General features: G+C 45.5%; 1 protein-coding gene across 1 annotated transcript; it reads right to left on the bottom strand.

The window, feature by feature from the left end:
• Positions 1 to 421: 421 nt before the first annotated feature.
• On the bottom strand, positions 422 to 16,554 carry LOC115499064 (spermatogenesis-associated protein 31D4-like). Its single transcript, XM_030292802.1, has 5 exons — positions 16,519 to 16,554; positions 12,071 to 16,235; positions 2,443 to 2,533; positions 824 to 884; positions 422 to 590 (listed from the first exon to the last, which is right to left on the bottom strand). Exons 1-5 carry the CDS (start codon positions 16,533 to 16,535, stop codon positions 422 to 424), a joined length of 4,503 nt encoding a protein of 1,500 aa, XP_030148662.1. The 5' UTR covers positions 16,536 to 16,554.
• Between the last annotated feature and the right edge of the window lie 415 nt (positions 16,555 to 16,969).

Genomic DNA, 16,969 nt, shown 5'->3' with positions numbered 1-16,969 from the left:
CTGGTGGTGGTGAAACAGACAGGGCTGGTGTGCATGATGACGAGCAAATGAATCAGTGGGATTCTTTGTCTGGGACAGACGTGGTAAGAGGTTGATGTCTTGGAAAAAGGTGGGGTCAAGAGGAAAGATGGTATTCAGAGGTAAAGTGGACTCGGCTTGGGCAATAGGACCCCCTTTCTGAATGTCATGTAGTAGGAGAGGGGGGAAAGGCAGTGGGTTGGGGTGTAGAATGGCCCACTGGGAATCTGGAACTCAAAGGAGGAAAAGACTCTGGTGGCAGAGAGTGACCTGGTCATGAGGATAAGAAACCTTAGGTGAGAAAAGGGAGGGGGTGGTGGGGATGGCTCAGGCAAAAGGGCTGGTTTTAGGTCTCCTGGAGGGACTGCTGTGAAGGCAGGGGATGGACAGAATGATGAGTCTGTCACAGGAGCTGGGCAGCCAAGGGGATCACAGAGAGAGTAGCGTCTTCCAGGACCTCCAGGAACAGCAGCCGATTGACCTCAGCTGTTGTACTATTACACACCTCACAGAAGGGGTCTGGACATAACAGTTGACGAAAGTGCATGGTATCATGATGCCGGCACAGGGGGCTGCAGGAGACAGGAGGTACAAAGCTGCAGCCACGGCCAAAACAAACATATGTGGCTCTGGCAATTCTGGCAAAAGTAGTGCCACCCCCATCCCGAAGGCTTTCCCATTCTGACTCTGAGGATTTTCTATCCCATGTCAACCCCAGACTTCCCTGAAGCCCTAGAAATTCATAGACTCTGCTAAAAACTGTGTGGGGGGGGGGGGGTCAGGAAAGAAGGTAATGTTTAGTCACCTTTGCAGAAGAGAAATCACCTTTCTTATCTCCTCAACTTCGTTCTGGCAAGTTCTCCAACCTGGGAAACCAGGAGATTGGTGAAGGTCGAAGCAGGAGATATTATGAGAGGCCGAGTACAGTGTCCTTTAAGAGATGCACTTGGTAGATTGGATTTGGAGAGCCCCAAGAATGAGGATATAAGATCACATAGTCAGTGATAATAACAAGACTCACATAGGTGTGTTGTTATATCGTTCACAATGGACTTTCATATATACTATCCCATGTGATCTTGAAAAAAACTCTATGAGGGACATAGGTCAATGATTACTTTCAAGAGGAATCTGAATAGGAATGATGTCTCCAGTCTTTCACAAAATCAGGAGACAGAAGTTCTGACTCTTGACAGTCACTCGGCCACCTTGGCAACACCCATTGACCAGTTCCATCACTGCTTTGTGCTCAGGGATGGGCCGAGCAAGGAAAACTGAGAAGGATCTTAGCCCCTGACTGCCTTTCTCTGAGACTTTTCTCTGAGGCCCTTCTTCTCTGACAGGGAAAATATCTAGCAAATGATGTCCTCAGAGATCATGGACTAGGGACCTCATGGAAAGGACAGAAAGGGTCACCCTTGGAGAGCTCAGGTGGAATAGGCAGAACCTTACCGTTCAGTGTCCCACCTTTCCTCCTCCTCTTGGCTCTGCCCTGATGCTAGAACAAAAATGAGAGAATGAGGAGCTTGTCCGTCTCTCACTTGGAGAGTGACTCACTTGTCACTCACTTGTCCGTCTCTCTTCTCTCTGGGAAACAGGGAAATTTAATATCCACGAATGCTATGACTCTATTTTCAGTAACAATTTTGTGGTTCCTGCTTTTATCAATTTTTAAAGGTGATGAAATGTTTTCAATATTTGCTACTTTGAAAAACTCAAGGAAGGATTTTGTGTATGAGGTCCACACTTGATAGTCTCAGCCAGAAGTCCTTTGTTCAATGAGGACACAGACACGGAGGCCAGCAGTCACATCTGTGCTCCCTGAGGTACGACCATGTATTGTAGGACACAGCTCAGAACCCAGTCTGTCCTCAGAGGCTTTCAGAGAACCAGCCCAACATGAAGGAAGGCTTGGTCGAGTGAGGCTTGACATGGGATGGAACTCTCGATCGAGTGCGAGTGAGCTTTGTTCTCTTTCACAGATCCCATACTCTCTAAATAACCCAATCCAGGAATACGGAATCACTGTGTTTGGGATTTTGCCCAAGACCTGTCACCACATCCAGATAGTTTGTGAGCTTCAAGTGGAAATCTTAGTCATTCCTTAACCCGTAGCCCTGCCAGATCTCTTTTCCTAGAGGAGTGAATGTCTCTTCTTTAAACATTCCCATTTTAGGTGTCTCTCTGACCCAGCCAAACTCATTTAGAATGTGGGATGAAGAACAGGAAAGTAAAGAGTTATTCTCTGAAGGACAACTTCTGGTCCCAAATTCTCACAGTTAAAAAAAAGCCTGGAGTCATCACTTCAGTCTTTGAAAGAAGCAAACTGAGAATCATTGACTTTGCTTGCAGCCATAGTAGGAACCACTACCCTAAATCCCCAGAGAGTGTGAATGCACAGAATCATAGCTAAGATCAGCTTACCTGGGACAGAAACCCTGGAGGCTGGGGATTGCTCTCCTTCTGGGAACACTTGAATAGACACTTTGACAAATTGCTGGAGGATGCATGTGGGCTAGCATGAGGGTAAGAAACTCCTGGCGTCACAATCTAATGGGGGCCCCCACTTATTCATAAGTTTTATTACCAGGAACCTCACCTGGTTCTCACACTAAAGAGCTATGAAAACAATGCTCATGTTTCTGGCCAGGGAGTATAGGGTTTGAGAGAAAATTAACCATTTTGAAAACATTGTGAAATATTCTCAGAGTTCTCCATAACACAAGCCTGCTCAGTAGGGAAAAAAGACTACCACATGGGAGAAGGTACATTACGCAACTAAGGCAGCCCATCTGGCCTTCTTGTCTCATCTATGGAGTAGATCTTCAAAACACTTGTGAACATCACCAGTAAGGGGCACAGGCCCATTAAAAGACAGACATTTAATCATATCCCCTGCCCCAAGATCTTATGGGCTCTCCTGGAAAAAAGGAGACAACACATAAGAACACATGGGGAACGTAAGCATAGATATGAGAAACTCTACGAATCAAAAGGAAATGTTAGAAACCAAAAACACTATGACAGATGTAGAATGCCTTTGATTGACTCATCTGAAGGTTGCATATGGTCCAGGAAAGAACAACTGAGTTTGAAGATATGGCAGTAGAAATGTTCCATGCTGAAAATCAAAGAGAAAAAGAATTTTTTAATGCTAAAATCTAGAGTACCCAAACATTGTAGAAGCTCAGAGAACACCAAAAAGGAAATTACTAATAAAATAAAATAAAATAAAATAAAATAAAATAAAATAAAATAAAATAAAATAAAATAAAATAAAAAAAAAATAAACTATACCTGGACATATCATTTTCAAACTGTAGGAAAGCAAAAGATAAAATATTTAAAGAATTCAGAAGAAAATAAAAACCCCACCTGTAGGAAAAAAGATAAGAATTACGACCTATTGTCATAAGCCATACAAGTAAGAGATCGGAGTGAAATATTTAGTGTTGAAATTTAGTTTGGAAGAAAAAACCACCAATCAAGAATTTTGTATGTAGTGAAATTATCCTTCAAAAATGAAAGAGAAGTAGGAAGTCAGACAAAGAAAAGCTGAGGAAATTCAGCAGCAGCAGACCTGCCCTGCAGAATGTTAAAAGAAGTTCTTCAGAGAGAAGGAAAATACTCAGATCTACAAAAGGTGAAGGAAGATAAAATAAAACTGTTCTTTGTCTTATTCTCAATTGACCCAAGAATAATAACAATAATGTGTTGGGTGATTATAGTGTATGGATAAGTGAATGACATCAGTGTTACAACTGACAGGAGGAATTGGAAATTCCTGCACTACCTATTAAGTGGTATAGTATTATATGAAAGTCATAAATGCATGTTACAAACTCTAGGGCAACCATGAAAATATTTTTTGTAGAAGCGCCTGGGTGACTCAGTAGGTGAAGCATTCGGAAGATCAGAAGGTCAGAAGATCAAGTTCTTCATCGAGCTGTGCACTGAGCATAGAGCCTGCTTGAGATTCAGTCTCTCTCTTCCCTCCCCCTACTGTGTGTGCTTTTTCTCTCTCTTAAGTAAAATAAAATGTTTTTTAACACACAGTAATTGTGCAAAAAAAAAAAAAAATGGTGAGAAAATGGACACATATATAATGCTTGTTGAAAACCAGAAACACTAAATGAAAATTACACTGAATGAAATTTACAATAATTTACACTAAATGAAAATTAAAATACAACTTAATCAGGGTGCTTGGGTGGCTCAGGTGGTTAAGTGACTGCCTTCAGCTCAGATCATGGGCTCATGGCTTGTGAGTTTCAGCCCGGAGTAAGGCTCTGTGATGACAGCACAGTGCCAAGAACCTGCTTTGGATTCTGTGTCTCCCTCTATCTGTCCCTCCCCCACTTGAGTGCGCTTACTCTCTCTCTGTGTCTCTGTCTCTGTGTGTGTCTCTCTCTCTGTCAAAAATAAACATTAAAAAAATTTTTAATACAGCGTAATGTGTAAGATTCAGCAAAAGCAGTAGTTGGAAGTTGATAGCTTGGAATGCATGTATTTGTAAAGGAAGATTTATTATCTCTGACAGACTCTACTCTATTTACCTGATTGATGTCTCTGTGCTTCCAGAATATTGGCAAACACGGATTCCTCTTTAGGTAACAGCATCAGAAGAAGGACCCCACCCCACTCAGGAGGGCAAGGATGGGGATAGCTAGCAAGTTCAATTGGAGTTCAGCCATGGTGCAGTAAGGCCTCTCAGACAAAGATGGTTCACAGCGTTGGACAGGTATTGCTGCCTCGGGCAGCTGGGCATTGAGAGTACATGTTGTAGACTAGAGTTCCAGGCCCACATCACAGAGCTTTAGTACAGACACCAAAGGTTCTTGAGGGGAGGGGAGGGGACAACACAGGAAAGAGAAACCCACACGCAACTCCTCCCCCATCGTCCAGGCCAGCAAATCTGTCCATCCTTCCATGATCTCTTAGATGCCCTAACTTACCTTCCAACTCCACCTATTCACCATTTCATATATTTACCTCAGTGAAATCATCATATTCCACCTGTTTCCCTGATATTACCTGAGACCCTTTTTACTGCTTGGTGATCTCCTTTTGGACCCCACATTGTCGCCGAAGGTTTGCTATGCCCAGAGATCCACATCCCCAACATCTACTCTGCCTTGAGCTGCAGTTTTCCCCAGTAGTGCATTTTTACTTTTATGAACTGAAATATACTGAGAGGCAGCCCTACCCCCCATATTTCCTCAAAAGAATCCACACTCACCAAAGAGCATAAGAGAGCAGAGTAGCCTCTACCAAAGTACAGAAAGCATGACAAAGAGGGAGACGAGGGCATGGCGCCCCATGGACCTGTGGCAAACAACTTAAAATCCTTCAGTAATTCTTTTATTTCCCCATAGCCTTCTTAGGCTATTCATGCCCTAGAGGGTCTCTTCTACCCATACGGTGTCTCACCCTGAGGCTCCCTCTTCTCTCTGCCTAATGCCACCTCTCCCCTCAGCATTTGTATTTTTTTTTATTTTTTGAACTTTATTTTGAGGGACGGAGGGCTTGTGAGCATGAGCGGGGGAGGGGTAGAGAAGAAGAGAGAGAATCCCAAGCAGCCTCCAGCCTGATGGGGGCCTCGACCTCATGAGCCACAACACCATGACCTGTGCTGACATCAAGAGTCGGACCAACTGGTTGGCCTGAGCCACCCAAGCGCCCCTCCCCACAATTTTAATTGTTCCTTTGTTACAGAGCAGTAATGCTGAATCACAGCCCACAGGACCAAACTCATCTTAATCTAGGAAGCGGGCTTCTCTTCAGCATAACGTCTCATGAGCACAATTGTAATTATATGTAACAATACCATTTGGAGTATTTTGAATCACACCTGTGGTTACTTCTTCCATGAAAAGTTTCATTACTTTTTCCCCCGCATAATTGTTAACGTTTCACCAAAACACCTATTGACATCTCCATCCCTTTTTTAACAATAATGCCATTCTTGTTGATGGTGTATATGTATTCATCTCTCCATGCTAGCTAGTCATTTAATAGTTGTACCCCTTACAACTAGCTTCATTATTTGTATTACAGGCTGTTGAAATTAAGCCCTGTATCCACTCCTTATTTGACTTGCCTGCATTCCATCTCTGATGAATCAGTCTTGGCCACAGACACCCAATTCTATCCCTCTGATAGGAGGAGGGTATATCAGTACTGGTAACTCCTTCCTTTACCTCTCTTCTCCTGCACCCACAGCTTCACCATTGTCTCTACCCAGAAGGAAGGTACACTTCAAGCTCAGCCCGCCTGGGGCACATACCTTCCCTTGACTGCAGGAGGTTTCTCTGTTAAGGAAAATCCCTGCACATATCTTTGCATCACTAGTATTGCTTTTTAATAGAAAGTGTGGTCCTGACGGTCCCTAAGGCTCCTAGGACCCACTCACAACTATAACAATATCCTTTAACATCCGAGCGAGATCAGTTCCACCAAAAAAAAAGTTTCTAGGTGAGGAGGGGTTATAAATATGGCACATCGGATATAGTTTTCAAAAATGGGCCCTTATTATAAAAAAGCCTAAGAAACTGACCCAGATTAAAGGAAACTAGAGAGACACAGCAACTATGTGTAGTATGTGATTCTAGACAGAATCCTGTAAAGGAAGTTTAAGAAAAACTACACAAAGGACATTACTTGGTTTAAATCCACAAAATTGGGGGCACCAGGATGGCTCAGTGGGTTAAGCATCTGACTCTTGATTTCGGCTCAGGTCATCATCTCACAGTTTCTGGGATCCAGTACCCCCTGGGGCTCTACACGGATGTCTCAGGTCCTACGTCGGATCCTCTCTCTCCTGGTCTCTCTGCCCCTCCCCTGCCACAGGCACATGCACTCTCTCTTCAAAATAAACTTAAAAACATAAAGTGACAAAAATGTAATATGAATGCGAAAGTAAAAACTTTATGTCAATTTTAAACTGTTATCACTGCGATAACTGTGCTGTAAGAGAAACTTTTCTTAAGAAATACACGATGAAGGGGCGCCTGGGTGGCTCAGTTGTCTAATCGTCCAACTTCATCTCAGGTCGTGAACTCGCGGGCAGTGAATTCGAGTCCCATGTCGGGCTCTGTGATGACAGCTCAGAGCCTGGAACCTGCTTTGGATTCCCTGTCTCCCTCTCTCCCTGTTCTTCCCCTACTTGTGCACTCTTTGTCAGAACTAAATAAACAAATTAAAAAAAAAAAAATTACACAATGAAATATTCAGGGCGAAAGTACATGATGCATGAAATATATTCTCAAACGTTCAAGAACGTATGTATGTTTTTCATACATGTATCTGTGCGGTCGTGTGGAGAGAGAAGGGAAAGGAGGAAAGCAGACAGGAATTGTAAATAGTTCAAACTGTTAGTAGGTAAATCTGGATAAAGGGTATATGGCTCTACCATCTATGCGACTTCTCCACAATTTATTTTCAAATATATACACTTTAAAAATGAATTTAACCCAACCTTTGAGATTTCCGGCTTTGATTCCAGGAGCTGCTGCCGCCACCATACCCAGACCCCAGAAGTGCGCAATGCCAACTTTAAAACAGTTGTCTCGAGCTCTGTCCCAGACAAGAACCCTGGGATGGTCTGCACGTATGAAGCATGCTAACATTTCACCAAGGTTTTAACAAAATACTGGCAAAGAACAACCCCATTCAAAACCAAAAAAAGAAAGAAAAAGTATTTTAGAAATTATGCACAATATAAAACAAACAAAATGAACAAAACGTCATCATGTATACTACATGGAACCCCTAAGGTCTTTTTTGTCTAGTGCTTCCAGGTTATTGTCTTCTGGGTTCTGCGGTGTGAATTGGTTTGCTAGCACCTCATTTGCTCTGCTAGTCAGTTACTGCTCCTCCACCAGATTCCCACCTTCCAAAAATGTGTTGACATCTTTTTCCTTACCCGCTCCCCTTTTTTGTCATCCGTAAGTACTTCTTTTCCACAGCTTTATTGAAATATATTTCACATACCATATAATTCACCCATTTGACGTGGATAAGTCCATGATTTTCAGTATATGCACAGACATGTGCATCACAATTCTAAAGCATTTCCACGACTTCAGAGAAAAACACCTGCAACCTTTTGCCTATCATTCCCCTCTCCCCTTAGCCCCCCTCCACCCCACGTCCAGGCCCCAGCTCTAGGCTGAATCTACTTTCTGTCTCCCGATTTCCCTATTCTGGACATTTCATGTGAATGGAATCATGTGTGGTCATTTCTGGCTGGCTTCTTTCACTGAACATGTTTTCAAGGTTCATCCATGTTGTGGCATGTATTGGTCTTTTTATTGCCAAAAAATATATTATGTGGGTATGTCCTGTTTTATTTACCCATTTATCAGTTGATGGATGTTTGTGTTGTTTCCATCTTGTGACGTTATGAATAATATAGCTGTGAACATTTGTACACAAGTTTTTGTGTAGACCTCTGTTTTCAGTGCTCTCGAGTAGACACCTAGGAGTCATCTGCTGGGTTATATGATAACTGGATGTTTAACATTTTGAGCAACTGCCAGACTGTTTTCCAAAACAGCTGCAATATTTTCCATTCCCACCAGCATCATATGGGGTTCTAAATTCTCCACAGTCCCACCAACACTTGGATTATCTTTTTGATTCTAGCCATCCTTGTGGGTGTGAAGTGCTGTGAAATACTGGTTTTGATTTGCATTTCCCTGATGGCTAATGGCATCGAGCATTTTTTCATCTAATCTTTTACTTTTAATGGCCTTTGGGGAAAGAGAGGAGTGTTTGATCTACTGTGTTTAACTTGAAACACAATAGTTCATTTTAAAAGTGGCGGGAAAAGTTTTTCTTCTAAATATTTGAAAACACATAGAGCAGTGTTGAGTCTTTATCAACATGTATAGTGTTCTTCTATACCTTTTGCATGTTATACTTACTGTGTGATGAAGGGACAGTGAGATCGTGCCCTGAATTTGCTCTGTAAGATTACTTCTCATGTGGAGGTGAGGAATTCACTCAAAGGGCTCCTCAGGGTTGACTGCAAGGCAGAGCAGAACTGATTGCCAAAGTGCCTATAAGCTCAGTGCTTTTTGTCACCAATGCTGCGTACATCTATTGTGAATAAGTATGTTCCACAGGTGATAAATATCAAAGAAATGTGAGAGCTTTGACATGGGCACATAGCATATGTCTTAGAGATGGATGGCAAGATGTTTATTTGTTTATGTTTGTTTATTTTGAGAGACAGAGAGAGAGAGAGAGAGAGAGAGAGAGACCACGAGGTGGGGAGGGGGAGAGCAGAGAGAGAGGGAGGAGGAGGAGCAGAGAGAATCCCAAGCAGGCTCCACACCAGCAACACAGAGCCTGATGTGAGGCTGGAACTCGTGAACCTGAGATTATTACCTGATCCTAAACCGAGAGTCAGATGCTTAACCGACTGAGGAGCCCCTAGATGGGAAGATCTTACAATGGGCTTTTGCACTTTAATCGTAATCACACCTGCCAGATGATAATAGTGCAACTTGGGTGAGGGGCGTGTGGGAAGTTCTATTGTTCTAGCTGCTCTTGTGCATGTTTAAACATTTCTGTAGTAAAAAAGCTTAAAAAAGTAAAAGAGGGAAAGGAGCAGGAGGAGACCTGGCAAGGGAGGCTCAGTCCCATCAAGACTAGAATTTAGTGATCTCTCAATAAAGAGTATTTCCTTCGACACTGGGGAAGGAAAGAGGAATGGGGAAATATTGTTGGAAGGTTTCGCTGTGTTGTGTTCTGATGAAGAGCTCCCATCTCATGGCTTTCTAGCTCCTCTGTGAACTGTGGTCCAGCACATCTGCAGGGAAAATGAAGAGGGCCTAAGTTGAGGAAAGTGAAGGAAATTTAAAATAGATCTGAGTAGAATTGGCAAGAGAACAGACGAAGGAAATAGTGACCTAACTCCAATTCTTTTGCTTCCATGTAAGCCTGGGATAAGTATTTGTGAGATGAATGAATGATTTGCAAGTAGTGCTGGGACTGAATTTCTTGTGCCATCAATAGACTCAATTGTGATATTTCCAATAGTGATCAGTAACTTGGAGAAAGGTATTTCTAGAAAAAGCAGAGAGATGAGAATTTGCCAGACAAGAAGGACTGAAGGGGATTGGATGGGGCCCATTTGTACTGGAGGTTCTTGTTTAAAATTTTTTAATGTTTATTTCGAGAGAGACACCGGGAGAACACAAGTGGGGGAGAGGCAGAGAAGGAGAGACAGAATCCCAAGCAGGTTCTGTTCAGAGCCTGTGTGAGATCATGACCTGAGCTAAGAGCAAGAGTCAGCCGCTACAATGACTGCGCCACCCAGTCACTGTTTTTTAAATTTTTTTAATGCTTATTTTTCAGGAAGAGAGGGAGAGACACAGAGTGTGAGCTGACGAAGGGGCAGAGAGAGAGACGGAGACACAGAATCCCAAGCAGGCTCCAGGCTCTGGGCTGTTAGCACCGAGCCCCACGTGGGGCTCAAACTCATGGACCACGAGATCATGACCTGAGCCGAAGCTGGACGCTTACCCGACTGAGCCACCCAGGTGCCCCTGGAGCTTTTTAAATGTTGTTACCTGATAGATGATCAAGAAGACAAGGCTTTGGTACATAGACGACAAGTAGAAAAATGAATGATGTGGAGTTGGTACCAGGGGGCATATAAGCCGGAAGGATAGGAGGAGGAGGTAAAAGGACAGAATGTCAGACTATAATATTCCTGATTGGAGAAGTATTCCGAGTATTAAGATCTACAGGGTGTCAGTAACTGCACCGGATGGGCAGTAAAGGACTCTAAAATGAGATTATGTAGAAACTGGGACACTGGGTTATTGGCTGATCTATCCACATAGATGTTACAACGTCCAGTACTTTCTCTTCATGTTGCCTGCCCTGGGCCCCATCTCACCTATTGTCTCTCTCAGGACCTCCACAGAATCAGACTCTGCATTCTTTCTGTGACCTTAATGTTCAGATACTGCAGGGTCAATGGCATGACCCTTGACAAGAAGGATACCACATTTGTATCTTCTTGTTCAAAGAGGGCTTCAATGGTTTTTTAACACTGAACATTCACTAGGACACTCACTCCATTTTTGAGTTCCAGCCTCATGTGGCATCGCCTTCCCTCCAGAATCCTATTGTAAGCGTGGGAGAATCCTATTGTAAGGGTGGGTAGGTGTGCCGTCTTGGCCAAAAACAAACAAACAAAAAAAAAACAACCAGCATTCCATGGAAAAGCCCCCAATTATCTGTATGCTGGTGCACAGTGTAGAACTCACCTCTGGTTCATAAACTGCAGGTCTTCTGGAGGAGATCTACCTTGGCTCCACTAAGGCCATGAATATCAAAGGTGGTACCTCCATTGTAATGGCAGAACTGTCCACACTAAAGGCAAGATCTTGTATGTTGCCATCAAGTGTGGATAGAAGGAAGGAAGGAACCAAGGTCCCCTTCTCCAAAAGGGGGTGCCAAGCTTGACAGCTTCCAGTAGGAAACCCCCATGTCAAGTTTAACATGACCCACACGACAGATGCTTAAGCAGCATCTATGCCGTTCCTAGACCCTACCCCAACCAGCCCAAACACTCCCATTCAGAGTTCACCCACCTGTGGGATCCTCTGGTAACTGGAAGCCACTGTAACACTAGCAGGCAAGAAGGAAACAGTGGCTTAATCATTATGTTCTGAAAACTATACCTGTCTTTGATCCTCCTCAGATAGAGAAGACTTACTCTAAAAGGTATAAATCGTTCAATGAGGGTAAAGGAGAGAGCTGCTAAGAGGCAGGAGAACAGAGCCCATCTCCTCAAATTTCATCAGAGAGGAAATGGGCTCGGACTACATGGTCCCCCAAGAGATCCCCCTCAACAGGCGGACTGGTCACCTTGAACCAACACAGTACACAGAACAGATATCACTGTTAGAGAAATGTTTACTGGGGAGAATGAAAGGGATTATTTTGTGGGATTCGGGCTGGGAAATTTCCCCCTCTGGAAATTCTGGAGAAGGGTTTTCTGTCTAAATGATAGACACAGATCTCCGAATACCGTGCCTTTAGCAGCGGTGAGTGTGGCTGGAGGCCCCTGGCCAGCTTGATGCCTGCAGGTGCAGTGTGGGTGCGGCACAGGCTCCCTGTGGGGCACAGACAGGCGATGGTTCTGACACAACAGCTGGCCCTTAAGTGCCACAGCTTCCTGGGGGTGTCTGCCCTTGTCCCTGATCTGTCTAATACTTGGAGAATGGCTGTGGCCCACAAAGACAGCTTCTTGGTGACAGGACTTGGTATTTCTCTCTTTACAGGAGGGAGCCCTGTAGCTGAGAGGAGGCCCCTGGGCAGGCTGTGCCTGGCCCTGCACTTGTGCTTCCTTCCGAGGTTTCCCAAACTTGGCTGAGGACAGAAGGGGCTGTTGAGGACAGGCGCTATCTGTAGCACGCCGGTGCCCCATCTTCTCTTCTAAGAACTTCCCAACATCTTCCCTGAGTTTCTGAGCCTCGGTCCTCCCAGTAAAGGCAGCTCTACCTTGAACCATGCCTCTGCTTTGCACACATGGCAGGATGCCCTTTTCCTGGGAGTTTTCTTGTCTTTTGCACTTTCTGCCAGGATTCAGCCATTGTAAAATAGCCTTCATTTTTTTTGTAAAAAGGCTTTCAGGGGGAGGCTGACCCTTCTGTGATAGGGTGTGGGAGGATTGGCTCCCAGGCTTCTCCGCCAGTGTCACGTCCCGAGGAGGGCAACTCTTCCTTATAGGCTGGTATGTCCCCAACCCTGCATCCCCTCCACCAAACTCTTGTGCTTTGGAACACGGAGGGCTCACTGTCTCTGTAGCTGGTGGGAGATTCTTGTGCTGGTGCTTCCTTAAGACATGCTTAGGGACCCACGTATCCTGCTGCTGTTCCGTACTAATTCCTGTGTCCTGCACACGGACGTGAAGCACCTGGGAAGCTCCCATGTCCCCACTGGAGTCCTCCTGGTCATGAGTCAGGGAGGCCTTGGAAGTCGAGGGGGGCAGGTCGTTGCCTCTGCTCTGGGCCCAGCTCTGCTGTCTTTGCTCCAATTTAAGATTTAATTCCTTATACAGGCGTTCTGTTAAATTAGGATCTTGGGGAATTGATGTGTTTGGTGGGTGGCTTTTAATGGTCATGGTACGTTTGTCCTTATTTGCATTCACATTTATCATTTGGGGGCTTCCTGGCTGGCTGGTTGTCAAGCTATCTCTAGGTTTTGATTGACGCCCATCTAGCTCCTCAGCCCTGAATAACTCCCTGGACACTTTGGGCACAGAAACAGGTTCTGGATTCACTACCATTTTGCCCTGTTGCATCTTGACTCTATCGCTGGTATTTACGGTCTTATCCTTTGGCTCACGCCTGGTGCCAGCTTGCCTTGCGGGCTGCTTTGAGGGCATTCTGTTGGCTGGCACAGTCTGTGTCTGGCTTGCTTTGCCTATGCTGCTACGTCTGATAGCTTGAAGAGTCTGTCTGCCATCCTTCATTTTCTGAACTTTTTCTGCAAGCCCATGGTTGATAGGACGCGGTGATTTTGCTGGGATTCCCTGTCCTTCCTTGCCCCCAGTTGAGGTGGCAGGGAGAGAATGATCCAGGATGGGGGCTGAATTTGCTGTTCCCGCTTTGTCTCCATGGAGAGATTTAGAGCTTCCTCTAAGGGACTTAAAGTCCCCAGATTTAGAGTTGGCCTCTGAAATCAGGTTGGTTGAGCAGGGAAGGTCCGAATGGGATAAGGACGGGGATGGGGCCTCTTTCAATTTAAAGATAGCTATGGATTCAAGGTCCTTAGGGGGAACGCCCTCTACCATTCTATGATGGAATTGTTTAATATGGGACTCCAGCATCTGCTGTGCATTAGATTCAATGAAGGAAAGCTCCCGGGAGGTATTCAGGCAATATTCCCCACCCACTGATGGTGGCAGAACTCTCTGTTGTATTTCAGTGTGGGATTTCTCAGGATGAAGCAATGTCTGATTCATAGTGTGCCATGAACTATGCACGGTCCCGGGGAGCTGACCCTCATTGATTTCCTCCAACTTTTTGCTCAGATGTATTCTGAGGACATTTTCAAGTTGCCTTTGGCCTAGTCTCTCCACAGATGCCCTTGATGTATTCTCGGATGGGCTCATAAGTTCTTCCTCAGCATCATACCCCATATCCTTATCTGAAGAGCTCTCTGGGTCACTCAACAGATGATCTTTTGGCCCATTCTCTGGGTTGTTTCCCAGATCCTTCCCAAAGGGGTCCTCTAGCTGAAGCATTTCTGAGTCCCCCTCATGGAAGCTTTCAGGTGGGCTCAACCCAACATTTAGAGTGTTGCTACTCTGACTCTTAGAGGTCTGTTGGAGTCTACGATAGTGCCCCATCTCAGGTATGTTTGAAAAATTCTTCGGAGGCCTCATCAGTGATAGAGACTCATGGATCCTGCGGGGAAGGCCCCACCGGTGCTGGATGAGCCTCTTTCGGAGGTGATGCTCTAGTTTCTTACGAAGCTCATCACTGAGAGGAAACTGTCCAGGAAGGATAGAGACTGCACCATGGGCCTGGATGGCCCGGCGGTTAGACAGGTTAGGAGCCGAAGGACAAAAGGCCTCATGGGATCTTTGAACCACAGCGGGTAAACCCCACAAACTTGCCTGTTGCTTCTGCAAAACATTCCATTCTAGGTCTTGAATTTCAGAGGGGATGAGAGACTCCAATTCATTCTGGGGTCTATGAAAACACACTCCACAGCTCTTAATCTGGGGTAGAGGACTAGATGGCAGGATTGGGAGTGGGGATTGAAGGTAGGTCTCCGGCTGGACTTGAGTGGGAGGCAGGGGCTGGGGTTGAGGCTGGGGTTGAGGCAGGGATTGAGGCTGGATCTCAGGCAGGGCCTGAGGAAGTGGAGGGGGAAGTCCTGGGGATTCCTGGTCTGTGGAGGTAGAGATTCTATTGAAAATAAAGGTTGAGGAACGATCCTCTGAGACATGGGCAACAGAGGGCAAAGACTTAGTATGCAGAGTTGGGAGACCCCAGAAGAGCTGCAAAGGTGTTTGCTGTAAATGGACCTCTACCAAGGTTGTAGGATAGGGGGGCTGCTGATGCACATGCAGCTCCTTTGATTTGTCTTTGCTGTTCCAGAAAGGAAGGGAGGCTGCCAAGTCAGGCTGGGCAGCAACTGACTCTGACATTTTTCCCAAAGAATTTAGTGTGTAGTCTGGCCTGAGTTGTTTTGGAAAAGAACCCTTCTTTCCCTTCCATATCAAGAAATCACTCCTCTTTTGGACTTGTTTCTCCAGAAGTACCAGGACTTCGGGGCTGAGGAAAGACAGGTTACCAGGCTCTACAACGTAGGCCACAGGGTCTCCCCTGGAAGAAGCCTCAGAACGGAGGGCAAGAATCTCTTGGCTGAAATCACATTGAGCCAAGGTAGAAGGGAAGAAGTCTTTGGCATGAGTTTTCCACGAAGAGAAGTCTGAGACACACAAGCTTGCATGGTCAATGCCTGTGGTTGTTGGGATATGAGTGGACAATCCAACAGGGCCATCTGGAGATGAGTTCTCCGGAACAGGCTTCAAGGTGACGGAAATTGATTTAGATTGAGCCACAGTTAAAGTGCTGTCTGGTGGTGGTGAAACAGACAGGGTTGGTGGTGCATGATGACAAGCACAGGTCTCAGTGGGATTCTTTGTCTGGGACAACTCCGATAAGGAGTTGACATCTTGGGAAACGGTGGAGTCAAGAGAGAAGGTGGTATTTAGAGACAATTTGGCCTCTGGTTGAACAACAGGGTCCACTGTCTGAGCATCACATGGTGGGAGAGGGGAAACGGCAAGGGGTTGGGCTGGGAAATGGTCCTCAGGGAAATCAGATTCCAAGGGAGGACAAGGCTGTGGTAGCAAAGAGTGATCCGGTGGTGAGAGTGGAACATAGTCAGCCAAGGGGGTCATTGGGTTAGGTGGGAAGGTGGAGGCAAGTGGCAGGGAAGGCTCAGGCAGAGAAGCTGATGTTAGGTCTCCTGGAGGGTCTGCTGAGAAGGCAGGGGATGAAGTGAACAATGAGTCAGTCACAGGAGCTGTGGAACCCAAGGAAGTAGCATCTTCGAGGGCCTCTGGGTACAGCATCCGATTGATCTCAGCAGTGGTGTTATTACACACCTCACAGAAGGGGTCTGGACATAACAGTTGACGAAAGTGGATTGTATCACGTTGCCGGCCTAGGGGGCTGCAGGAGACAGGAGGTACAAAGCTGCAGCCAGGGCCAGAACAAGGGAAGGAGCACCTGCTGACCTGCCTAGGGAGGGGCCACCTGAAGCCTGCTGCTCCTTCACAATGCCCCACATTTATGACTTCATAATACACTCAGTAACCTTCACCCCAGGGCCCTCATTCACGTACCCATTCCTATGGCTACCCCCCTCCCATGACTGGCAGGTTGCACTGAATTCATACAATTGCATAAATCATGCTCTAGGAGGGATCGGGATAGAAGGGGAAAGAGTAGTCACCTCCTTATATTACTCATGAGCTTCCTTATCTCTTCCTCTTCTCCCTGAAGGCATTTCCAACCTGGGAAACCAGGAGAGTGGGTTATATGTAGTGAAGGTAGAAACACAGGTATTATACAGGAGTCCCTTTGTGAGACACCCTTGCGATATTAGATTCTGAATGCCCCAATAATCGGTAGATGAGGTCAAATGGTCAATGATGTGACACATGGTATAGCATTAAAGTATTTCATTTACATTACATCATGTGATGCTCAATCCACCTCTGTGAAACACAGAAGGCCGTGGTTACCTCAGGGAGGAATCCTGAGTATCCGTGATGTCACACGTCTTGCACAAAATCAGGAGACAGAAGTTCTGACTCCTGACATCTCACACGGCCACCACTGGGCAACAACCATTGATTGCCCAGGTCCACCATGGCTCCACACTCAGGGTTGGGCAGAGCAAG

The sequence above is a fragment of the Lynx canadensis genome, chromosome D4 (genome assembly GCF_007474595.2).
Source record: "Lynx canadensis isolate LIC74 chromosome D4, mLynCan4.pri.v2, whole genome shotgun sequence".
NCBI classification, from domain to species: domain Eukaryota; kingdom Metazoa; phylum Chordata; class Mammalia; order Carnivora; family Felidae; genus Lynx; species Lynx canadensis.
The sequence above is the reverse complement of the archived record's forward strand: the minus strand, read 5'-3'. Positions and strand labels throughout refer to the sequence as shown.